The sequence below is a fragment of the Ahaetulla prasina genome, chromosome 11 (genome assembly GCF_028640845.1).
Source record: "Ahaetulla prasina isolate Xishuangbanna chromosome 11, ASM2864084v1, whole genome shotgun sequence".
In the NCBI taxonomy this organism is placed as follows: domain Eukaryota; kingdom Metazoa; phylum Chordata; class Lepidosauria; order Squamata; family Colubridae; genus Ahaetulla; species Ahaetulla prasina.
In genome coordinates this window covers 13,344,845-13,370,666 of record NC_080549.1, presented here as the reverse complement: position 1 = coordinate 13,370,666, position 25,822 = coordinate 13,344,845, and the positions used below count along the sequence as shown (strand labels likewise).

General features: G+C 51.0%; 1 protein-coding gene across 7 annotated transcripts in view; it reads left to right on the top strand.

Annotated features, from left to right (window-relative positions):
• BCORL1 (BCL6 corepressor like 1) overlaps positions 1-25,822 on the top strand; it is a 74,004-nt gene that overhangs the window by 19,291 nt on the left and 28,891 nt on the right. For 2 of the 7 annotated variants that reach the window (XM_058154681.1, XM_058154676.1), the window contains exons 3-4: positions 2,770-3,028; positions 22,032-22,170. In XM_058154681.1, the coding sequence (XP_058010664.1) occupies positions 22,085-22,170 (86 nt within the window). In that variant the 5' untranslated portion in view covers positions 2,770-3,028; positions 22,032-22,084. Of the gene's footprint in view, positions 1-2,759; positions 3,029-3,612; positions 3,741-3,787; positions 4,028-4,993; positions 5,279-22,031; positions 22,171-25,822 lie in introns of those variants that run through there. The other 5 variants (XM_058154682.1, XM_058154679.1, XM_058154680.1 and 2 more) reach the window with 4 other exon arrangements.

Here is a 25,822-nt window from a genome sequence, read left to right as displayed (position 1 = left end):
GTTGCTATGTCCTTCGCTGGTTGTCTGGGTCCTGCAGGCATAGGAAGGATCTTCCTTAGAAACTACGTGTGAGCTGAATTTACTGAATAATACCAGACGTCTACTGGTGCCATTTGATCCATTGTGCCTATTCACACATGCCTGCTCTTAAGGGTGACAGAGATCTCAAACTGAATGCTCTTTTAATGCTCTTGGCTCGGAAAATAAATAAATAAAATAGAATATGCCAGTGCAAGGATATCTATCAAAGAATTCAGTTCTTAGGCACTTGCAGATCTGTGATTGATGAAAGTACAGATAAAGATTAACCAAGTCAGAAGAGACCTTGTAGGTCATCTAGTCCAACTCCTCGCCCAAGCAGGAAGACCTCTACACCATTTCTGACAGATGGCAGCCCAGTCTCTTCTTGAAAGCCTCCAGCGATGAAGCTCCCACAACTTCCGAAGACAACTTCTGTTCCATGGCTTGATTGTTCTCACGGTCAGAAAATTTCTCCTTATTTCCAGATTGAATCTCTTCTTGGTCAGTTTCCATCCATTTTTCCTTGTCTGGCCTTCAGGTGCTTTGGAAAAGTAAATGACCATCTTCCCAGAACAGTAGTATTGTTTATCTAAGGCACTTTTTTTACCAAGCAGATACGGCTACAAATTGGGGAACCCTTATTTTCCTTCGCTTGCAACTTATCCATCCTGAGCTGTTCTCTTCACCTTAAGCAGGAGGCATACCAAGTTGAAGTTTACATGGGCTGGGCACTTACGATTTCTTTACTACTACACAGTACTTACTACTACACAGCAGTCAGGCCTTTTAAAAAGACCTTTTAACGCAGCCAGGGTTTTTTGCATGGAACCTTGGAACCTAGTCTCGGTGCATACTAAAGTCCTAGGTTCTGGAATCACCAGTCCAAACTGCGGTTGAGCAATTTTTGGGAGCTCAGGTTGTTACGTGAACCGGTTCATGCCGCTAGTTTAAGATTCGGTGTGATTAGAATAGAATAGAATAGAATAGAATAGAATAGAATAGAATAGAATAGAATTTTTAATTGGCCAGGTGTGATTGGACACACAAGGAATTTGTCTTGGTGCATATGCTCTCAGTATACATAAAAAGACAAGATACCTTCATCAAGAATCGTAAGGTACAACACTTAACGATAGTCATAGGGTACATATAAGCAATCGGGAAACAATATCAATATAAATTGTAAGATACGATTGTTAATGAAGGATGTGATTGTGCACATCCTTCATTAAACCATAGCGCCCTTAGCAATGGTTCATTGAATTAATGGTATTGTTTCAATATAGTGTTGGCTGGATTCATCCAACAGATTGATGCACAGATTAGTCAATGACAGTTTGGCCTAGTCAGTTGTGGCTCAGTCCATTTTGGGTGTTGTGCAAGCAAGGTGAGTTGGGCTTTGGTTTAGTAGTGTGTCGAGTTGATCCAGCTGTTGCGGTCCGTAAACTAACAGTGTTGACGGCTTAGCGCACTGGAAGTATCCAAGTGGTTGTGGGTATGTTGTTATAGAACACAGGTTAAAGAGGCTTTGCCTTAATGCAATGTGGGAATTGGGTCACAAAGAACAGAGCAGATATTCTTCCTGGCAGGAATCCATAGATAATTAAGTCCTTGCGCTCTTCTTGTGAGCAAGTTGTAGTAATGGGAAGAAAAAGAAACATTTCTGTTAATAGAATCTATTGCTCTTACAACCGCTCGGTGAAGTATATAAAATTTCTGCCCTGCAAATGTCATAAGGAAAGGCAGCGGCATAAATGTTTTTTAAGTTTTCAAGCACTTAGAAAGGGCTGAAGCGGTATATAAGTCTAAATGCGATTGCTATTCTCACTTTAGGCTCAGTTTTTTTTCTGTCCTGAACTCAGCCTTGCGGTCTCTGCAAGCCAGAGTTTATGGATTAGCGACATGCACAAGGCTGCGATGGCCCGTTCACCAAAGCGGGGCTAAAACAAACCTCAATGTAGCCCACGGTGTGAATCCAAATGATGAATTGGGGTGGGGGGGAGGAATGTGAGTTTGATCTGGAAGCAATCAAGTCATTCTCTGGGGCTTGGCATCAGGCGTCCCCAATCAAAACGTCATTTCAGGAAAGCTGGAAAAAACGCCCGCGAAGTTTGATATTGTGAAGTTGATAATTGTCTGAATCGGCCACAAACCGGCAACTCAGCATGTAGAACCAAGAGTCAGAAATGAAGAAGGACAACCCTTCCAACAGACAGACAGACGGGTGGCTTATTGCTCCTTCTTTACTCCAGGAAGTGGCTCTGGGCTTTAAGAGAGAGGAGCTGGAGGGAAAGTGAAAACAATTTAAAACAAAAAAGTAAAAAACACCCGCAGGTACCTGTCCATTAGGAGCCTCAGCCCATCCTCCCGGTGTGAAGTCTTTGAAGTCTGCCTTGATGGGACCATTTGAAGGGAGCTCAAGTAGGATGTTAGTTAGTCCCATCCAGGCCTGCTGGACAACTTGGCCATCTCTTCCCCTCCTCCCCGCCCAGCCCTTCCCCATCCTCTGTTACCGTTCATCAATAGGGGGGGGGTTTCATTGAAATCGTCCTCCCCCACCCCATCCTGGTCTCCCCCTCCCCGCATCTTCCATTCCCCAATACAAAAAGTAGCTTGCTGGCAGAAGCCAGAAGCCCGCCGCGTTTAGAGCATCGCAGCCCCGGCGCGATGTAAAAACGCCTCCCCCCCTCTTTTCTCTCTCTCTCTCTCTTTTCTTCTCGTCTTTTTTTCCTCCTTTTTCTTTTTAAGGGCCGGCTGGCAGAAAGAAGCCAGGAGGCCGAGAAAGTCGCTTCTCTTCCGAGTCGCCCGTTTAGGAAGTCAACGCCGCGATCGCGGAGAGGTGGTGGCGGCGGCGGCGGCGATCCGGCAAGGCGCGGGGGAAGAAGGAACCGGGCGCGAAGCCACCCAGCCAGTCAGCCCACCCAATCCAACCAGCCCCGGATCTCGCGCAAAGCCTCGGAGGAAAGAATACGAAAGCGGCAAGGAAAGGACGGCCGGGGCGGGCGAGGTAGAGAAGGGAGATCGCCGGTTGGAAAATACGGGGGGGAAGGAGAAAAAAAAAAAAAAGCAAAAAGCATCGGGAAACGGGGAAACGCAGCCGGGGGAAAAAGGTGGAAGGTGGCGGTGCAACATCCCTCCCTCCCCCCCCCCATGCCCGGTCCTTAGACGGTCTTCCAGCCAGGGGAGGCAAAGGGGCCAAGAGGCCGGCCGCGGTGGACCCAGCCCGGGGGTGGGGGCAGAGAGGAGGGTCCCAGCCCGGCCGAAGGGGAGGGCCTTGGGCCAGCGGCGAAGACGGGCCCAGGGGAGGGGAAGCCGGACTCGATCGCGGCCGAGACGGCCCACAGGGGGGCCGGGCTGAGCAAGGGCGGCGCGCCGCGGCGTGCTGGGGGCGCTTGGCTTCTGCTCTACCGCTGCCTCCGCCGCCGCCGCTGCTGCTGCCTCCGCCGCCGCCGCGAGTAGCAAGCAGGCCGGGCCGGCGATCGGGGCCTTCGAAGCTTCCAAAGCAACTTCTCCGGTGCACGGACGGGCGTCGGGAGGACCGCGGCCGGCAGTGGAAGGGCGGGCGGGCAGGCAGGGAAGGGCAGACGGAAAGTGGCTTCGGCGGCTTCCCTCCCCCCCCACCCCCGCGTCTCCCCCGAGAGGACGATCGTCCGGCCGAGCTGGGGCGCCTCCCTCCGGCTTGCATCCCCGCGAGGAGCCGAGGAAAGCGACGGAAGGAGGTAAAGCAGGCCAGCCAAAGCGCTTCTTTCTTTCTCTCTCCCCGCACTCTCGCTCGCTCTCTTCCCCGGGGAGAGCCGCCTGGAAAAGGGCAGGCAAAGCAAACCAGGCTCGGGCGCCCCACTGCGCTGCGCCACTGGCTCCGAGGGTGCGCCCAGGCGACGCAGGTGCGGAGCCCAAAACCCCGCGCAGCGGCGGCGGCGGCACCACCAGAGGCAGCAGCTGCTCCGGGCCGAGCCGGAGGGCGGCATCGGTGGGTGGAAAGGAGGCGACCTCGGGCCGCGGCCAGGTAAACGCCGATCGCGGGGTTGGGGTTGGAGCTGCTGCAGCCCCGCCGATGTTGTTGCCTTGTCGCGGGGCTTTTCTCCACCTCCTCCGTCGGTTGCAGCGGGACCACCAACCTCCGCCGCCCTGCCTAGCGTTGCCTTGCCCTGCGCCGGGCGGTGCGCTTGCCGGATCCCCGTGGGCGAGGGTTCCGCGGGGCGCACCTGGCCGGGTGTCCCGTCCTTCCACCCCCCTCCCACCTCGCTCTTCTTTCCACGCGCGGCCCCCTCCCCGTTCTTTTGGATGCCCCCCCCATCTGCAGCCTTCAAACACCCCCAAAATGCATGCTCCGTGTCCTTCTCCCCCCACCCCACTCCCACTGGGGTCCCGTGACCTCCTGGATTTAGGGGAGGGAGGAAGAAGCGGCCGGCCCAGCTTTGGGATGGGGGCGCCCCCCCCACCCATGAGCCCCCCCTCCCACGCGAGCTTTTTGCGTGGGAACACAGAAACACCACCACCCCGCTCCCTCTTCTCATCATCATCCTCCTCCTCCTCCCCCCTCCCCTCCCTTCCCCAGGCCGGGCCAAGGGGGGTCGCTCGGAGTCCCCGCGAGCGTCACGGCTGCCCCCAGCGCTGATCCCTCGAACCCACCCCTTCTTATCTCTCCCTCCCCTCGGGTGGAGGACGGACCCGCCCTGGCCTGGCCTCCCCCTCCCTCCCAGGCAGGGCGCAAAAAGCCCCTCCTCTCTCCCCCTCCTTCTTTCCCTCCTCCCCCTCCCTTCTTCTTTCCCTCTCCGGACTCGGCTGGCTCAGAATAACCCCCCCCCCGTCACACACACACACACACACCACCCTTCCCCTTCCCATACGGGCAGGGCCTGCCGCGGTGCAGCCTGGGAGCGGTAGTCCGCAGGGCAGGGCCGGGTGCGGTGTGGGCGTGGGGGGCCGCCGGGCAGCCGGACTACACTTCCCGGCAGGCCCTGCAGCGGCAGGAGCAGCAGCAGCAGCAGCAGCTTCGGCGGCAGGACTCGGCAGCGGCAGCAGCAGCAGGAGAAGCAGCCGCCGTGCTTGGCTTCTCCGTCCTCGCACTCTCCGGCTGCCAGTGGTGGTGCTGCGCGGAGCGGAGAAGGGGGAGCCGCGCCGTCCGGCCTTTCCGCTCGGCTGGGCTTCTCCGGGGCTGCCTTCTTCTCGCCGCCCGCCCCCCCCCCCACCAACAACACCGTCTCCTTCCCCGGACGCCGCTGGTTCCCTCGGAGGGGGCCCGCCCCGGGAGCAGGTGCGTCTCCGCCGCTTCCCTTCCTTCCTTCCTTCCTTCCTCAGGCCCGCCGCGCTCACTCGCTCGCCCGCCCGCCCGCTTGCCTTCCTTCCTTTTCCCCCTCCGCGCCTCCGTCGCCATCGGGGAGGGAGGGAGGGAGGAGAGAGAGGGAGGGGGGCCCGCGGCGTGTGAGTGAGGTTTCCATGGAAACAGGGAGCGGGCCTTGGACCGCGGCCCTTTCCTCGCGCGCGACCCCCGCCTCGCCTCCTTGAACTCCCCCCCCTCCCCTCCCCGTCCGACGGCCCGCTCGCCCGTCCCGGTAAGGGTCCCGTCCGAGGCTGGCAGCAGCGGCTCTTCCCGGCCTCTCTCGCCTCCTTCCCCCCCCCGCACTCTCCCGTGGGGGGCGCGTTCCCCTTCCGTCCAGCAGGAAGCAGCCGGCCCGCTTTCTCGACGGCCCTTCCAGCCAGTGGAGTGGAGGGGGGAGAGGAGGGGAGGGGAGAACGGAGTGGGGTGGGGGAGGAGAGGAAGCAGCTGTGCCCGTCTCCTCCCTCTCTCCTCCCCCACTCCCCTCCCCTCCGCTTTCATCGACGGGGCGGTCGATCCGGGAAGAAGCCTCTTCCATCCCTCTCTCTCTCTCTGTTTCTCTCTTTTTCTTTCTCTCTCTTTCTCTTTCTTTCTCTCTCTGTTTCTCTCTCTCTGTGTTTCTTTCCTTCTTTCCCCTCTCTTCATCTCTCCCTCTCCAAAACAAGGTAGGTGGGTAGGTCTCTCTCTTTCTCTCTGTCTCTTTCTCTCTCTTTCTCTTCCATCTCTCTCTCTCTTCCATCTCTCTCTCTGTGTCACTCACTCTTTCTCTCTCTCTCTTCCTTCTCTCTCTCACTCTCTCTTTCTCTCTCTCTTTCTCTGTCTCTGTCTGTCTCTCTCTCTGTCACTCTCTCTCTCTCTTCCATCTCTCTCTCTCTGTGTCACTCTGTCTCTCTCTCTCTCTTCCATATCTCTCTCTCTGTCATTCTCTCTCTCTCTCTTCCATCTCTCTCTCTCTCTCTCACTCTGTCTTTCTTTGTCTCTGTCTCTGTCTCTCTCTTCCATTTCTCTCTCTTCCATCTCTCTCTGTCTGTGTCACTCTCTCTCTCTGTCACTCTCTCTTTCTCTCTCTCTCTCTCTGTCACTCTCTCTCTCTCCCATCTCTCTCTCTCTGTCATTCTCTCTCTCTCTTTCATCTCTCTCTCTCTGTCACTGTCTTTCTCTGTCTCTCTCTCTCTCATCCCTCCCTCCCCTCTCTCTGTCACTCTCTCTTTCTCTCTCTCTCTTTCTTTCTCTCTCCCTCTCTCTGTCTCTCTTTCTTTCTCTGTCTCTTGTCTCTCTTTTTTCCTTCCTTCTTTCTTTCCACCCTCCCCATCTCCACTTTCTCTTCTCTGCACGTCGAAGGCTGGAGGGAGGGAGGGAGGGAGGGAAAGACGGAGTGGGGGGGCTGCATTATCTCCCCCCTCCTGCGGCGTCCGTCCCCCCTCCCCAAATTCCTTCCTGGCTGGGAAAGGAGGGATCGCGGTAGGATCGGAAGCGTCGTCGCGGAGCCCTCTCCGTCCCTTCTCGTCTTCCCCACCCCCACCCCCGGCAAAAAAATATCCCCGATCTTCCCCCAAAAGAAGAGGAAGGTACCGTCGGGGCGACCCCGGGACCCTTCCTTTCGCTTTGGCGGATAAAAAGCTGGCGGGTAAGTGGGAGGGTTGGAAAGCGGGTGTGGGGGGGGGGATGGCGGAAGAGAGGCTCCCTTGGCTGGGTTTGGTGGCTCCCTCCGCATCTGCGCCGGTTTTTTCCTCCTCTCCAGCCCCGCTTCCATCACCCCCCCCCCAAAAAAAAACAAGAGACAAGGGCGATGCCCGCGACGGCCCCGAGGGAACGGGCAGCCTGGCGGGTGGTGGGTGGCGAGGAAGCCGGGGAGGAGCGCGCGGGCGGGCGGGCGAGAGAGAGAAAGAGCAAGCCAGCGAGCCGAGCGAGGGAGCTCCGGGGCTGCGGTCGGTCGGTGTGCGCGGGCGGAGGAGGAGCCCGATCCTCCCCGCAGGCGATGCCGCCGAGCTCGGCCGCGCAATATCATCCCCCCACCCCCCGCCCTCTCCCACCCCGGATCGGCCAAGCGGGCCGAGCGGAGGGAAGTCGAAGCAGCCTCGTAGCTCCGGTTTGCGGCCGTTGAGCGAGCGGTAGTGGGGAGGGGGGCGGGTGGGAGGCGGGCAACTTTGGCTGGCTTGGCCCGGGCATGGCTGGGTTGTGTTCCCGGAGGAAGCTTGCAACCTCGTGCTGCTGTTGCTGCTTTCGCGGGGGAGAGAAAGAGAAAGAGAGAGAGAGAGGAGGTGGGGGGTGGGGGGAGAAGCCGAGGCCTGCCGGGGCTTGAAAAAGGAAGCAGGAGAAGAAGAGGGGGGGGGGAAAGGGGGGAAAAAAAGCGGCGATCGGGGAAGGGAAAAGGGGACGGAGAGTTGCAGAAGTGGCCTTGCCAGGCTGGCCCCAGAGGTTGCTTGCTGCTGCTGCTGCTCTGGGGCAGGCTGGAGCTAGAGGTCCCTTCCTTGGCAGGTAGGCATTTCCCTGCCCTGCCAAATGCCAGCCAGCCTTGGGCCCCGGCACTGGGCTTGTTTACTTGGCCCTGCCGCCTGGAGAACCACACACACACACACACACACACACACACAGAGAGAGAGAGAGAGCCTGATGGCAGAGAGGATACCACCCCCCTTCTAACCTGCCCCAACAGGTGAGTTCCCTTCGGGGATCCCTGCAGGCATCCTGGCTTTTTCCGGGACACAAACTCGGCCTTCCAAGTGGGGAGGGGTGTGTGTTTGTGTGTGTGTGTGAGGCCGAGTTTGGGGAGGGGGAGATTTTATTCCTCTCCACTTCTTCCAAAAGGTCTGGGTAGAGGCTCCCGTCCTCTCTTTCCCCCCCCCTTCCCCTCTTCCTTCTCCTCGTTCGCTCGCCTGTGTTTTTCGAAGCATCATGCTAATTTGCAGCTGCGACAGGTTTCCACAATCGGGTTCCTTCCTCCGCCCGGTGAGGCAGTGGCTGCATGGCGAGAAAGGGAAACTGACAGAGCCCATTTGCTGAGAGAAAGGGAGAGAGAAGAGAGAGAGAGGAGGTGGGGGTGGGGAGAAGCCGAGGCCTGCCGGGGCTTGAAAAGGAAGCAGGAGAAGAAGAGGGGAAGGGAAAAAGCGGCGATCGGGGAAGGGAAAAGGGGACGGAGAGTTGCAGAAGTGGCCTTGCCAGGCTGGCCCCAGAGGTTGCTTGCTGCTGCTGCTGCTCTGGGGCAGGCTGGAGCTAGAGGTCCCTTCCTTGGCAGGTAGGCATTTCCCTGCCCTGCCAAATGCCAGCCAGCCTTGGGCCCCGGCACTGGGCTTGTTTACTTGGCCCTGCCGCCTGGAGAACCACACACACACACACACACACACACACACACACAGAGAGAGAGAGAGAGAGAGAGAGCCTGATGGCAGAGAGGATACCACCCCCCTTCTAACCTGCCCCAACAGGTGAGTTCCCTTCGGGGATCCCTGCAGGCATCCTGGCTTTTTCCGGGACACAAACTCGGCCTTCCAAGTGGGGAGGGGTGTGTGTTTGTGTGTGTGTGTGTGTGTGAGGCCGAGTTTGGGGGGGGGGAGATTTTATTCCTCTCCACTTCTTCCAAAAGGTCTGGGTAGAGGGTCCCTTCCTCTCTTCCCCCCCCCCTTCCCCTCTTCCTTCTCATTCGCTCGCCTGTGTTTTTCGAAGCATCATGCTAATTTGCAGCTGCGACAGGTTTCCACAATCGGGTTCCTTCCTCCGCCCGGTGAGGCAGTGGCTGCATGGCGAGAAAGGGAAACTGACAGAGCCCATTTGCTGAGAGAAAGGGAGAGAGAAGCAGAGAGAGAGAGAGAGAGAGAGAGAGAGAAAGAGAGACCTACCCACCTACCTTGTTTTGGAGGGGGGCCCCCGAAAGTTTCTCTGATGCAGCTGCAGGAGGGGAGGAAAGGAAACCCTGCTGGGTTTCCTTGGAGTAGGAAGCACATTGGACCGAGCTGGTGTACAAGCGCGAAAGATCCGTCCTCGCGTACATAATTGTTGTCTCGTTAGTAGAGAAGGATGGGCTGAGCTGGGCAATTCTACCGCGAGAGGCCTGCGGCTGTTAAGACATGCCTTCCATGACATCTGGCAGGTCCGGAATTGGTTGCTTTTCCGAAAGAGAAGTTGGTGACTTCCAAACCTTGGAAACCTTAGCTTTTTTTTTTTTACAACAGCCTTTCTCGGCTTCTTTAAGCTTCTTTAAATGTAAAGAGCAGTCCGTGCCCTTTCCACCCCCCCCCACCACCCTTCTTGGTGACGGCTATGCCTTTGCTCGAATTAAGCTCCTCCGAGCACACGCCTTTGTGAATCAGTCGTAGAGGAAGTCCCACATCGGTTACATAGGGGCATTGCATTGTCTTGCCTTTCGTGTATTCCTCAAAAGTTTTGGGAGCATGTCCGTTGCTGCTCGGTTTATATGCGGGGGGCGCCGTGAGGAGGTGGTGGTGGGGGGTGTAAGGTGTTTTGTTTTTTTTTCCTTTTCTGGAGGGTGGGCAGGAAGAGAAGGGGGATCGTGTCTCGTCTTCAAAGATATTCTCCGCCACACGCGCAATTTGCAAGGCTGGTTTATATGCAGCGTGTCTCTGCTGAAGAAAATTGTAAACTCCGCTTTAGCGACCGGAGCTGAAAACTTGCTGAAAGGACTGTCGGCTTCTCTAAGCTTTGAAGTGGGGTTCAAGCCGAGGTGTGTCAATGACATCTTTTCGAGGCAGCCGCCGAAATTCTCAGCCACTGAAGTGTTTCTAGTGGAATCTTTCTCTTTTTAATTTAACGTGCTTAAATATGATTTATTTACTGACCGAATTTCTGGGACGCCCAGTTCCAGAATGGCTTGGGGCAGCCTCACAATTTTTTTTTTTAAAAAAAACAGCTACCTTAAAAGAAGTACAGGTAGCCCACGACTTACAACTGTTCGTTTAGTGAACGTCTAAAGCGATGACGTCGCTGCACTGAGCCACTGATTCCTACTTATGACGGTTTGCAGTGACCCAGGGATCATGGGATTCCCCCTTGGGCGACTTTTTTGCCAAGCAAAGTCAACGGCGAAGCCAGATTTGCTTAAAGACCGTGTGACTAACTTAACGACGGCAAGTGGATTCACAGTTAACAGCGGTGGCAAGAAAAGTTTCATTTATTTTTTTAAAGAAACCACTCTTTGAAGAAACAAACAGCTCTCTAGACCAGGGGTCTCCAACCTTGGCAACTTTAAGCCTTGGCGGACTTCAACTCCCAGAATCCCCAGCCAGCAAAGCTGGCTGGGGAATTCTGGGAGTTGAAGTCCGCCAAGGCTTAAAGTTGCCAAGGTTGGAAATCCCTCATCCAAACACATACGGTGGCTAACAAATGCTGAGTTTTGTGCATTCAGAGAAAGAGTTTTGGATAGCTGGCAGGAGAAGGGAAGAAAATTCTATTCCTTCCGTTGGCCAAGGTGTTGCCCGCACCGACACGCAAAGTGGCCTTCCTTTTGGAGACGACGCTAAGTGAACTAAACAATCATTTTGGGTCGACTCCGTTCAGCACAGGGAGTCCTCGACTTACGACTGCAACGGAGCCGCCCTCCCTCCCTCCCTCCCCCCAAATTTCGGTTGCTAAATCTGTTGTGAAGGGAATTTCGTCTCGTCTTAACAACCTTTTCTTGTCACCGTTCTTAAGCGAGTCGCCACAGTTGTTAAAGTTAGCGACGGGGGGTTGAGCGAATCTGGCTTCCCCTTCGACTCTGCTCTGCAGAAGGTTAAAAAAAAACAACAACCAAAAAGGCAATGAGATGTCCCTGGGATACGGTGACCGTCATAAATGCAAGTTGCCACATGTCCAAATTTTGATCAGGTTGACCGGGTGGGGATGCTGCAAGGGTCATAAGTATGGAAAACAGTCACGAGTCATTTTTTTTCCCCCAGTTGCGTTGTAACTTTGAACGGTCACTAAATGAATGGTTGTAAGTCGAGGAGTGCTTGTTACAACAGTTCATTTAGCGAGCGTTCAAAGTTACTAACGCAACTGGAGAAAAAAAGGGAGTTCTCACACGTAGAGCCTTGGTAGCGGCCCCGTGATCGTGTGATTGAAATCCAGGCGCTTGGCAACGGGTTCACACTTAATGACCGTTGCTGCGTCCCAAGGTCGTGTGATCCCCTTTTGTGACCACCTGTCAAGCCAAGTCAACGGGGAAACCAGATTCGCTTAACTACCGTGTTACTAGCTTACCAGCCGCAGTGATTCGCTTAACAACGATGGCAAGAAAGGTCGTAAGACGGGGCGAACCTCACTTGACCAATGTCTTGCTTAGCAACAGAAATTTTGAACTCGGTTGTGGTCGTAAGTGAAGGACTACCTGCATTACATCCTGTTCGTATCTTGTCTGTCCTTCCTTCCTTCCTTCCTTTCTCCCTTTCTCCCTTCCTTCCTTCCTTCCTTCCTTTCTCCCTTCCTTCCTTCCTCCCTTCCTTTCTCCCTTCCTTCCTTCCTCCCTCCCTTCCTTCCTTTCTCCCTTCCTTCCTTCCTCCCTTCCTTCCTTCCTCCCTCCCTCCCTCCCTTTCTTCCTTCCTTCCTCCCTCCGTTCCTTCCTCCCTCCCTCCGTTCCTTCCTCCCTCCCTCCCTCCCTTTCTTCCTTCCTTCCTCCCTCCGTTCCTTCCTCCCTCCCTCCCTCCCTTTCTTCCTTCCTTCCTCCCTCCGTTCCTTCCTCCCTTCCTCCCTCCCTCCCTTCCTCTGTTCCTTCCTTTCTCCCGTCCTTCCTTCCTCCCTTCCTTCCTTCCTCCCTCCCTCCCTCCCTTCCTCCGTTCCTTCCTTTCTTCCTTCCTCCCTTTCTCCCTTCCTCCCTCCCTCTCTCCCTCCTTCCCTACTTCCTCCGTTCCTTCCTCCCTCCCTCCCTTTCTCCCTTCCTTCCTTCCTTTCTCCCTCCCTTCCTCCCTCCCTCATTTTCCCCTGCCCTTATTGAGGCGAGACCCCCTTGACTTCTGAAGGAAGAATAAGGGATATTCCTTCACCCACACAATGGCACTTTTGTCTTCCTCTGGAATCCTGTATCCAGAAGGCTCAAGCGACATATGCCAGGCCCTCGTCCACCTGTTTGCCCCGTTGCAAAATTTGTCCAGATCCCTTCGATAACAAAGAATCCACCGCAGACTATATAAGAAGTCCCTAGGCAAAAAAAACAACAACAACCCACAAACCCTTTTCTCCAAAATTTGCACCATCCTTTGGTCTTAGAACAGGATTTGTGCTCAATGTGCTTGCAGATATATCTCCTTGACTGTAAGTCCGAGGAAAGTCCGTAAGTCTAGTCCCAAACATGCTTTTTGTCAAAAGGGTTTTTTTCTTTGAAGAAGTTTCGCTTCTCATCCAAGAAGCTTCTTCAGCTTGTGCTGACGAAGTTTCCTCGATCAGTTAAAAAAAGGTTCTTGGATGGGAAGCAAAACGTCTTCAAAGAAAAACCAGAAAGTCCAGTTGCCTCTTGAAAAAAACACCACTTTGGGACAACCAAGACCTGGATGACTTGAGAGTCTCCATAGACATCCATAAATCTTACCTCTTGGTAGATATAACAGTAACAGAGTTGGAAGGGACCTTGGAGGTCATGTAGTCCAACCCTCTGCTCACGCCGGAGACCTGTACTAGGGATTTGAACAGCCGAACTGCCGACCTTTCTGATCGACAAGCTCAGTGTCTTAGCCACTGAGCCACCTAGTTAGGCTGTGTATGTTTTGTTGTGTGTATATATATATCCAACTCTGTGTGTGTGTGTGTGTGTGTATGTAGGTCTTTGGTTATTTGGGTTTTCTCCCGCGTAAAATTGGAAGTGTCTTGGCAATGTTTCGACGAAATCCCATTCGTCATCTTCAGGCTAGGTGTTTACAGCTTTGTGCTTATAGGAGAAAGTTTTAAAGGTAAAAAAGAGAAGCTGTAAACACTAGCCTGAAGATGACGAATGGGATTTTGTCGAAACGTCGCCAAGACACTTCCAATTTTACGTGGGAGAAAACCCGAATAACCAAAGACCTATATACAAACACCTGCGAAAACCTCAGAATATATATATATATATATATATATATATATATATATATGTATGTATGTATGTATGTATGTATGTATATGTATATGTATATATGATTAAGTCTTTTTAAGATTTCAATATCCAGTTTTCAGTAAACATCTCAGGTATTTGTGCAGTAGGGGTTAAAACAAGCAGGAACACCTTGATGTTTGAAACCTGTTGCCTTCCAGACTTCGTTTTAATCTGTGAAGATGTAGGCTAAATGGAACTCAGAACTTGGAAGTCGAGCCACAGAAGTTGTGTTAGACTGTTTCTGAGGTTTTTTTTGGCTTGAATGATGCCTTCGAAAGCTGACTTAAGGATTCGTTTGCAATTACCATTGGCTGATATGCTGCTTTGGCTTGAAGATATTTGGGACAAGGTGCGTGAAATCGTCCCATTTTATCTTTCTGGGTTGTTGAGAAAGACGCCTGACATGTTTTGGGAGAGACTGAGTAGAGATGCCAAGCCCAGATTCCCAGACGTGGGTTAGAACTCTTACAAGTCCCACAAGCTTACATGACCCCACCGAGTTCTTGCTAGTTCTTGGCAATCTAGGAAAAAACCTTGGTGGGATTTTGCCTCTCTACTGATTATTTCGCTTCAGAAGAGCTCGTGGGCTCGTGGCTGACGTGGTTGTGTTTGGAGCCTTCTCTGAAGGAAACGCTCATTTTAAAGAGCTCGGCCAGCTGTGTGGGGTTGCAGAACTGAACTTGGTTGCTCAGCTGGGCGAAATTGGGGTAGGGGGAGTGTGCTGGGCTGTGTTTGCAGTGCCGTCTGGAATGTGGCTGTAGGAGTGGCTCTATTCAACATTTGGCATGGTAAAGTGTATGTATATATAGGATGCAATGGCTCAGTGGCTAAGACGCCGATCTTGTCGATTGAAAGTTTGTCAGTTCAGCGGTTCGAATCCCTAGTGCCGCGTAACGGGGTGAGCTCCCGTTACTTGTCCCAGCTTCTGCCAACCTAGCAGTTCGAAAGCATGTTAAAAAATGCAAGTAGAAAAATAGGGACCACCTTTGGTGGGAAGGGAACAGCGTTCCGTGCACCTTTGGTGTTTAGTCATGCTGGCCACATGACCACGGAGACGTCTTCGGACAGCGCTGGCTCTTTGGCTTTGAAATGGAGATGAGCACTGCCCCTAGAGTCGGGAACGACTAGCACATATGTGCGAGGGGAACCTTTACCCATATATATATGTGAGTGTGTTCGTGTGTGTATATATGTATGTGTATATATTTATTTATTTATTTATTATTTAGACTTTTATACCGCCCTTCTCCCGAAGGACTCATATATGTGTGTGTGTGTGTGTATGTGTGTGTATATATATATATATATATATATATATATATATATATATATATATATATATATATATGTATGGGCTATATGGGCCTTGGCTGATCCAATAGGAGGATCTTAACTTACCAAGGAGTTGGAAGATCAAAGGTGGAGAGGTTTTCTGGGCCGTGTCACCATCTCCCCTCGCCCTTCAGACTTTGCTTTCAGGCTTGAAGGGAGCAGCTGAAATTGGTATAAAGCGGAGAGAGGTTCCTCCGGGCTCGGCTTTGCAAAACCTACCCTTCCATTCTGGCTGCACCAAAGCAAAGCTATCTCCACCTCCCATTCACCAGCCTCAGATAAGCCCATGTGGAGCTGTTGCTTTTCAGTTGGGACTCCGGCAGCCGTTCCCTGTTAAGTCAAACCCGTGGCCGGCCAACTCAAGAGCGCTGGGGCCTGCTTTCCTCTACCCAACTCCTGGCTTCCCAGGAATTCCTTCCCTCCCCGCCTGGTGCGTTGGGAAGGTCTCGGTTCGAAGCCTAAATAGCATTTGCAACCCCTGGAAAAAATTTTTTGAACAGGAGCTTGGCTAAGTCCCGGGGGGTGTGGTCATTGCTCTTCTCCAGCGAAGGAAGTGCCTTGCCTTGTTTTTATTTATTTGTTTGTTTGTTTACCCTGTTTTAAACCTTTGCCTGTTTGTTCAGCCGGCATATTATCCCTTCCGGCAATGCTCGCAGGACAGGTTTTCCCGCAGGGAAAATTGTGGTTTTGGAATTTGGAGCAGGGAAAAATGTGGTTTTGGAGTTTGTTCCACAGGCAGGCAGGCAGGCTGTGGAACAAATATGCTAAAATTGGGTGGCTTAGGCTAGCTGGTGGTTGGTTCCCTGTGTCCTGTCAGTCCGGGCTGTGAGTCATGCCTAGGTGTTCTTCCACCTGGCTCTTCTGGATTACGTACTTGAATCCCTTTCGTTCTTCCCCCATCGCTTCTTTGCAATAGCGGTTTTGCACCCGAGAAGCAGCTTGGGTGATGGGCTTCCAGGTATTCTCAGTAGAATGGCATTGCCAGCTGACTGTCTAGACTGAAATGCGCAAGGAGAAGAACCCTGGGAAACTCACCTGATGAGGGATGAGTTAGAGTCAGGCTGGTCTGAAAATATTTTTTTTTTTAAATGGACATGGCAGCCAGCAATAATCCGGTGTGTAATAGAATAGAATAACAGAGTTGGAAGGGACCTTGGGGGATCATCTAGTCCAACCCCCTGCCCAGGCAGGAAACCCTACCACCACTTCAGACAAATGGTTATCCAACATCTTCTTAAAAACCTCCAGTGATGGAGCGTCCACAATTTCTGGAGTCAAGTTGTCCCATTGATCAATTGTTCTAACTGTCAGGAAATTTCTCCTTAATTCTAAGTTGCTTCTCTCCTTGATGAGTTTCCACCCATTGCTTCTTGTCCTGCCCTCAGGTGCTTTGGAGAACAGCTTGACTTCCTCTTCTTTGGGGCAGCCCCTGAGATATTGGAACACTACTATTATGTCTCCCATAGTCCTTCTTTTCATGAAACTAGACATACCTAGTTCCTGCAACCGTTCTTCATATGTTTTAGCTTCCAGTCCCCTCATCCTTTTTGTTGCTCTTCTCTGCACCCTTTCTAGAGTCTCCACATCTTTTTTAATCCCGCAGCATACAGAACAAGGGAGTTGTAAAGGACTTTGGAGGTCTTCTAGCCCAACCCTCTGCTTGACCAGGAGATGATATACCATTCTGGTCAAATAGCTGTCTACTTTTTTTCTTTAAAAACTCCAGTGACGGAGCCTCAACATGGCTGGAGGAGAAAAGCCTTCCCACTGATGGTTCTCATTGACAGGAAATTTCCCTTTAATTCCAGCTCTCTTTAACGATCCTCCACCCATTTACTTCTGGTCCTGCCCTCTTGGTGCTTTGGAGAACAAATTGCCCCCCCCCTCCTCTGTGACTTCTTCTTCTTGTGCCATAGCCGTCATCGGACGTTGACGATTAGGTTGGCAATCCTATTTTTGTCAACAGCCTCATGAAAAAGTGCGGCTGAGTTTTGTCCAAACCGGTCCCTTAGGTTTTGAAGCCACGATGTTCTCTTCTTCTGCCTGGACCTCGTTTGCCTTCAAGCTTTCCCTGGAGGATTAAGTGAAGGATGCAGTATTTTTCTGGGTGTCGTATCACATCCTCTGTGACAGCCCCTCCAATATTAGAAGGCTGCCATTATGTTACCCCAGCTCTTCCCGTTACTTCCCTTTATCTATCATCCATCTATCTGTCTGTCTGTCTATCTATCTATCTATCTATCTATCTATCTATCTATCTATCTATCTATCTATCTATCTATCTATCTATCTATCATTTATCTTTCTCTCCCTTTCTTTCTCTCTCTTTCTCTCTTTTTCACTCTTCTTTCTTTCTTTCTCTTTCTCTCTCCCTCCTTTTCTTTCTTTCTCTCTTTCTTTCTCTCTCCTTTTCTTTCTTTCTTTCTGTCTCTTTTTCTCTTTTTTTTTCTTTCTTTCTTTCTTTCTTTCTTTCCTTTTCTTTCGTTCTCTCTCCTTTTTCTTTCTTTCATTCTCTCTCTCTCCTTTTCTTTCTCTCTCTCTTTCTTTCTCTTTCTTTCTGTCTCTCTCTCTCTCCTTTTCTTTCTCTCTTTCTTTCTTTCTTTCTCTCTCTTCTTTCTTTCTGTCTTTCTTTCTCTCTCTCTTTCTTTCTCACTCTCCCTTTCTTTCTTTCTTTCTTTCTTTCTTTCTTTCTTTCTTTCTTTCTTTCTTTCTTTCTCTCTCTCTCTCTCTCTCTCTCTCTCTCCTTTTCTTTCTTTCTTTCTTTCTCTCTCTCTTCCTTCCTCTCTCTCTCTCTCTTTCTTTCTCTCTCTTTCTTTCTTTCTTCTGCAATATGAGGACTTCTGCTTCGGTGGCAGCCTTCTTCTGCATCCCGAAATGAAAATGAATCCGTCTGAAATCTCTCCTAACAGGAGAGGTGCCAACTCCAGCAGACGCTTTGCAAAAAACCCTCTGCTTCATTCCATTCCAAGGCGGTGTGGGGGTGATGTTGCAAAACAATCAAGGGGGGGGGGGAATCTCAACCTCACCTTTCCTAGGTCCAAAGCACTTGAGCACCTCTTCTCTTCTCAGCTCGCTCTCTGTTTTCCGTGCGGGCACCGTCCGTGCTTTTCCCCCTGAAAGGATCATCTGGGCAAGGGACATCTGGCTGCCCTGACCTCTTGCTCAGCCACGTGACCAACCCCAGGGAGAGAGGAGGATCCACAGGCGGTGACCATTCCCCAGAGGAGGAGGAGGAGGAGAGTCTCACTCTCTCCCGGCTATGGAGGAGAGGGCCCCCCCCCCTCTCTCGTTGGCATGTCTTTGCAGTGGCTTTGGTCCTCTGCAGATTCCTTTGGGGAAACCTCTGTGCTTGGCATCTCCCTGTTCCTGCTGCCCCCCTGCCCAGGAAACTCCCCCCACCCCAAAGTCTTCGTAATGGCCCTTGTGATGCCACAGCTTTGTGCGCCCGTGTACATTCCTTGTCGCCATGGCCTGCCCCCTTTTCAGATGTTTGGATTCTGCTCAGCTTGGTTCTCCTCCTCTCCTCCTCTTCCTCTTCCTTCTCTTTCTCCTTCTCCTTCTTCTCCTCCTCCTCCTCCAACTTCATAAACCCTACTCCGTTTTAGTACTGATGATGTTGCTTAGTTGGGTAATGAAATGTCTGCTAGCTAGAAAACCACCAAGCTCAAGAGCACTAAGGATCCCACAGTCCTCCTCCACCACCTTCCTCCTCCTCCTCCTCCTCCTTCTTCTTCTTCTCCTTCTTCTTCTTCTCCTCCTCCTCCTCTTCTCCTTCTCTCTCCTCCTCTTCTCCTCCTCCTCCTCCTCCTCTTCTTCTCCTTCTCCTTTTCCTTCTCCTTCTCCTTCTCTCTCTTCTTCTTCCTCCTCTTCTTCTTCTCCTTCTTCTCCTTCTCCTTCTCCTTCTCCTTCTCCTCTCCTCCTCCTCCTCCTCCTCCTCCTTTCGCTGTTGCTTCCTGGGAATGCTTCTGTCTGGCTCATTTTTCCCACGTCTTCCCTGGGAGAAAAGAAAGAAGAATGTGCTGCTGCCATGTCTGTTTTTGGTGAATGCCCCACTAACCCCCGACGTGTCTCTGTGCAGCTGCTGAGGCAGCTTCCCTTTTCTCTTTTTGGGGGTCTGCCAGGGATCCCGCCTTGTGCTACGCCCCCCCTCCCTTCCCCTCTCCAGGCTGCAGGGTTGGGTTCTGCTGGAGCCTGGAGAGCTGCTGCTATTTCTCCCATCCCTCGGGGCTGTCTTCCGTCTGATGCCGTTGCGCTCACCCCGGGCTTTCCTTGTTGTATGACCTTCCTTTTTCCATGGGGGCCTTGACAAAGGAACGGGTCATGCGTCAGAGGGAGGGGTCTGCCTTGGCTCACTCGCCTCTCCCTATTTTATTTCTCGGTTTGAGGTTTTGTATTCTGACACGCCGGCCTTCTGTTCTGCCTTCTTCCCAGACGATTCCACCTGTAAGGTCATCTTGGGCTATCAAACTCCCGTTTAATCTCCAAACTGGGCAGTTTTAAGCTGGCCGAGGAATCCTGGGAATTGAAGTCCACAAAGCCTTAAAAGTTGCCAAAGGTTTTGGAGGCCCCCCCCCCCCCGGAAGGAATAGCTGACCCAAAAGCCGCCCCCTTGGGATGCATTTCCCTGGGCCTGGTACTACAGCCAATAGTTGCATTCTTTTATTTTCTATAACGATACACTGCTCCGGACTAACCAAGGAAAGATATACATGGTGCTCCCTCTTGTTGTTTATTTTTTATTTTGTACGCAGACTAAACCAAAGGTAGAAAAATCATCCTGCTTATCCTAGCTTCTGTCCCCTTTAGCTCTAAGCTAACATCCATAAACGGTCTTTAAGTATATCCCAGCCTGGCGTTAAAACCACAACGCTGGTTATTCCCAGGCAGGGGGAAAAAAGAAGCACGTGTGAAGAAGCCACGCCGGCTGTCCCTGGGTCTGAATTCCTCGCGAGTCTTGAAGCAGGGCCAGCTCTTCCTCTTGGGAGAACCAAGTGGCTTTAACCTGTTCCCAGAACTTGCAGCTTTGACAGCTCGGATCGTGCATAGCTGTCCCGTGAGCCGCTTGGATAGTTTTCTTCCCCTAATGTGAATTTAGGTTCAAGAATGCTCGGTCCAGGGAGAAGGAAGGTGTAGGGTGGAGGGAGGAGAGGATGTCGATAAGAGAAGGAGAGGAAGGTCCGGAAAGTAGAAGAAGGTAGAAGAGGGAAGAGTGTTAAAAAGGGGGGTGGTGACTGGGCAAGCCCGACTAATTGTATATAACTGTACATTGGATGAGCTGTTTGATATGATTGTAAAAATAAAACTTTTTTATGAAAAAAAAAAAGAATACTCGGTCCAAATGCAATTAACAGATTTCCCCCGGGGGGGGCCTGTTTTAACGTTGGAAGAGCTGGGATCCCTTCAAGGTTTGCCTAGATTATAGGTAGTTGACTTACGACCAGCAATGAGTCCAGGGGTCAAATGCTCCCGGTTCAGACGGTAGCGATGGCAGCAGGTGATCCGGAGAACCGGTAGCAAAAATCCCACCCCCGCCCCCCCGCCCCAGCTGAGCCGCGCGATCATCAGAGGTTTTTTTTTTCTTCTTTTTTTTACTTTTAAAAGCATTTTTTCTTCGGCCGAAAAAAAAATGCTTTTAAAAGTCCAAAAAAAAAAAAAGCCTCTGATGATCACGTGGCCCAGCTGGGATTTGTCAGAACCCTTTAAACATGCTTTTCTTGCCCTCCGTTGTTAAGCGAATCACTGCCGTCGTTAAGTGAGGGACACGGTCGTCAAGTGAACTTTGCTTTGACAGAAGGTCGCAAAAGGGGATCGATCATGTGACCCCAGGACACCGCAACCGTCATAAATATGAGTCAGTTGTCAAGCATCCCAATATAAACCCTGTGGACCATGGGGATGCTGCAACGGCGGTCATAAGTGTGAAAACCGGTCCTAAGTCCCTTGTTTCAGTGCCGTTATAACTTCGGTCACTAAACGAACTGTTGTTAAGTCGACTACCTGTACTACGTTTTAAATGTTGATGGACCGTAAATTTAAATTAAGTTAAACTGACCCCGGGACACGGCAACGGTCATAAATATGAACCAGTTGCTCAGGCCGTCTGAATTTTGATCACACGATCCTGGGGATGTTACAAACTGTTCCTAACTCTGAAGAACGGCCCTAAAGTCACTTTTTTTTTTTCAGCGCCGTTCTAACATTGGTCACTAACTGAACTGCCGTAAGTCGAGTATGACCTGTGTTTTTATTTCTTCCTGGGCAGTTCCATTTGTTTGTCCTCTTCCAGCCTTCTCTGGAATGGAGAGGGTGCGCAACTTGGGCGTCCTCCTGGATGGACAGCTGTCCTTTGAAGACCATTTGACGGCCGTCTCCAGGAGAGCTTTTTACCAGGTGTGCCTGGTTCGCCAGTTGCGCCCCTTTCTAGACCGGGATGCCCTATGCACGGTCACTCATGCTCTCGTGACATCTCATCTGGATTACTGCAATGCTCTCTACATGGGGCTCCCCTTGAGGAGCACCCGGAGGCTCCAGTTGGTCCAGAATGCGGCTGCGCGGGTGATAGAGGGAGCCCCTCGTGGCTCCCATGTGACACCTCTCCTGCGCAGACTGCACTGGCTACCTGTGGCCTTCCGGGTGCGCTTCAAGGTTTTGGTAACTATCTTCAAAGCGCTCCATGGCATAGGGCCAGGTTACCTATGGGACCGTCTGCTGCCACCAATTGCCTCTCACCGACCCATGCGCTCTCACAGAGAGGGACTCCTCAGGGTGCCATTGGCCAGGCAGTGCCGTCTGGCGACATCCAGGGGAAGGGTCTTCTCTGTGGGGGCTCCCACCCTCTGGAACGAACTTTCCCCAGGACTTCGCCAACTTCCTGACCTTCAAACCTTTCGCCGCGAGCTTAAGACACATCTGTTTATTTGCGCAGGACTGGACTAGAATTTTAAATTTTGAATTTGGTTTTAATTGGGGTTTTATTACTTTTATTGCTATTTTAAATATTCGGCCTTATTTAATATGTTTTTTAATGGATGTTTTATTCTGTATTTATATGTATGTTTTTATCAGGCTGTAAACCGCCCTGAGTCCCTTGGGAGATAGGGCGGTATAAAAATGCGAATAAATAAATACATAAATAAATAAATGCAGAGCGGCGTTTTCAATCTAGCCGGTGGGGTGTTGCAAAGAATGTGCCTCACTTTGCTTTCGGAGCTGCCAATCCGACGGTGGCGGCGGCAGCAGCAGCAGCCGCGGCAGCAGTACCGGAACCCGAGCCTCATGGTGTCGTGTCTTTTGCTATTCCAGGCGGAGCCCCCCCGACTGAAGCGGACGTGCGCGCTCGGTGCGGAGCGGCTGTCATGATCTCTGCGGCACCTCTCTACAGCGGGGTGCATAACTGGACGGGCGCTGAACGGCTTCACACGTGCAGCCTCGACGAAGAAAGGTGCGTGTGTGTGTGTGTGCACGCGCGCGTGTGCAGGGGGAGCATCCTGCAGAGCACTCGTAATTTCTCTTTGGGGGATGAGAAACGTCGGCCTCTTTCGAGATTTTAAACCCCATGGCCGCCTCTTCTCGTTTCCGCTGAATCCATCTATGAACTGAGATCACACACACACACACACACACACACACACACACTCAAGTTGCTTGCAAAATATTTGGGGGAGAGGGTATTTGTGTGTGTATGCGCGTGTGAGGGGGGAGCATTCTGCAAAGCACTTGTTTATCTTCGGAGATGAGACGAGGAGAAGGAATATTGATCTCTTTTGAGATTTTGACCCCATTGCCCGTTCCGCTGACTTCATCTGTGAACTAAGACACCACACACACACACACACACACACACACACACACACACACACACATTCTCGAGTTGCTCGCAAAATATTTGGGTGGGGAGGGGGATTTGTGCCAGAGATGGAATTCACTTACCTTCCCTACCGGTTCGCAAATGTGAGTGCGCTCGCTCGCTTCGCTTGCAGGCCCCACCTCTCCGCATGCGCCGTAGTCGCACATTACGTCCGAGCAGGTGGGGGGGAGCCTCCCGCAGTTGCCGCTACCGGTTCGCGCGAACCGGAGAGAACCGGCTGAATCCCACCACTGGTTTGGTGCGTGCGTGTGTGTGTGTTTGCCTTCTCAAGCGGAAGCTTTTAAAATGGGTGGGCAATTAATTTTCCCAAGGAGCGGTGTGAGAAATTGGAACGGTGATAGAAAACTGAGCCAATAGGGCTGGGAAGGCGCGTAGATATGCCTACACACACACACACACAAACACACACACACACACACACACACACACACACACGGTAAATTGTGGGGGGGGGGAAATCAGAGGTGGTCCTCGACTTATGACCACAATTGAGCCGAACCTTTCTGTGGTTTTGCTCCATTTTGCAACCTTCCTTGCCATATTGGCTCATTGAATCGCTGCAACTTAGAAACACAGTCGTTAAGTGAATCCGGCTCATCAGAAGGTCGCAAAAGGGGAATCACATAAGACACACATACACACACACACGATACTGCAAGCGTCATAAATATGAATCGGTTGTCAAGCATCCGAAATGTAAATCACATGGGGACCACGGGGGATGCTGCGACGGTCGTAAGTGTGAAAAGCGGTCGTAAGTGCAGTCGTAACTTTAAATGGTCACTAAGCCAGCTGCTGTAGGTAAGAGGACTGCTGTGTCTTTGGGGAGATCTGTTGTAGCTTTGAACAGTCATCGCTAAGCGATCGGCCGATAAATGGAGGATTTCTCGCAGCCACTCATCTCACTGAAAGGGACAGTGCTTTTTCGTCTGCCCCATTTATTTATTTTTTATTTATTTATTTTGTCACAACATCATACAAAAAGATTATATAGCATATAAACATATATGAGTAAATATTAGGAGGTATGAGCATATATATATATAGGAAGAAGAGAAGAAAAACAATAGGACAGGAACGGTAGGCACGTTTGTGCGCTTATGCACGCCCCTTATGTTCCTCTTAGGAATGGGGTGAGGTCAATAGTAGAAAGTTTTTGGTTAAAGCTTTTAGGATTATGGGAAGAGACCACAGAGTCAGGTAAAGTATTCCAAGCACTGATGATTCTGTTACAGAAGTCATATTTTCTGCAATCTAGATTAAAGCGGTTTACATTAAGTTTAAATCTATTGGTTGCTCTTGTATTATTGCAATTAAAGCTGAAGTAGTCTTTAACAGGAAGGACATTACAATAGATGATTCTGTGAGTTAAACTTAGGTCTTGTCGAAGGCGACGGAGTTCCAAGTTTTCTAAGCCTAGGATTTCAAGTCTGGTGGGATAAGGTATTTTGTTGTTTTCAGAGGAATGGAGAACTCTTCTTGTAAAATATTTCTGGACACGTTCAATTGTATTGATGTCAGAGATGTGGTGAGGGTTCCAAACAGGTGAGCTGTATTCTAGAATTGGTCTAGCAAATGTTTTATATGCTCTGGTTAGTAGTGTGGTGTTGTTGGAAAAGAAGCTACGCAAAATTAGGTTTACAACTCTTAGAGCTTTTTTTGCTATGTAGTTGCAGTGGGCTTTGGCACTTAGATCATTTGACATGAAAACTCCAAGGTCTTTAACGGGATGGGGGTCGTCTGTAAGGTAATGTCCATCTAGTATGTACTTAGTTTTTGGGTTCTTTTTTCCTATATGTAAGACTGAGCATTTGCTGGTTGAAATTTGGAGCTGCCAATTTTTAGACCAAGCGGATAGATGATCAAGGTCGTTTTGAATGATAGAAGTATTGTCTGTGGTGTTAAATAGTTTGACATCGTCAGCAAAGAGAACACAATTACTTGAGATGTGGTCACAAAGATCATTAATGTATAATATAAAGAGTGTTGGTCCAAGGACGCTGCCTTGAGGAACGCCACTCTTGACAGGAACAGGATTTGATAAAGCATTGCCAATTTTGACCACTTGTTGTCTGTTTCCGCTCCATTTCCCTTATTCTCACAACAGTCCTGTGAAGTAGGTGAAGCTTCAGCCGCCTCTGGCTGAGTCAGGATTTGAACTAAGGCCACCCCCCCCTCCTCCTTTGATGTTCCGCCTCATGAGAACCCACTGCGGTTTTAAGTCTGTAGAGATTCTCAGTCATCCAAGCCATGGTTGTCCCAAAGGTGCTTTTTTCAGGAAGCAACTGAACTTTCTTGTTTTCTTTTTCTTTTGAAGATGTTTCGCTTCTCAGCCAAGAAGCTTCTTCAGCTCTGACAGGATGGAGGGAATGGAAGGATTTATATTCCTTGCAGATAGCTGGAGTTTTGCATCCTTTTAGAGGATCCTTGAAACACTTGGAGGTTTACCTGTGTCCTCAGGATCAACCTGAGTGGTGCAAATGGTTCCTGGTTTGGGACAACCATGAGCTGGATGATTGGGAATCTCTACAGACTTTTAGCTATACGATTTGGGATGAACACCCTTGGAATGGTGAAGGAGTAGGAATGGATTTCCAGAGGAAAAAAATTTGCAGACTACAAGAACCATTTGCACTATTCAGGTGACTCTGAGGACGCAGATAAACCTCCAAGCACTTCAAGGACCTTCTAAAAGGATGCAGATGACCAGCTGTCTGCAAGGAGAATCAATCCTTCCATTCCCTACCATGCAGTCACAGCTGAAGAAGCTTCTTGGATGAGAAGCGAAACGCCTTCAAAACGAAAAAAAAAACCACGAAAGTCCAGTTGCCTCCTGAAAAAAATTTAAAAAGCACCTTTGGGACATTGTGGCTTAAAGTCATATTTAATATTCCAATCTTTAAAATCCGCTGGCATCTCTGCCTTTCGAACGTGTGCCCGCACGGACAAATTAGCCTTTCTAAAATTGGATCTAAACCTTTGAAACCCCCAAGTGGCCAGCGCGAGTTTGTGAAAGGCATTTTGCCGGTAACTTCTATATTCAGGACGGAGGCAAAGGAAGTTCTGTGTCTGTTTAAAGCATCCCCTGGCATCTCTGCCTTTCGAACGTGTGCCCGCACGGACAAATTAGCCTTTCTAAAATTGGATCTAAACCTTTGAAACCCCCAAGTGGCCAGCGCGAGTTTGTGAAAGGCATTTTGCCGGTAACTTCTGTATTCAGGACGGA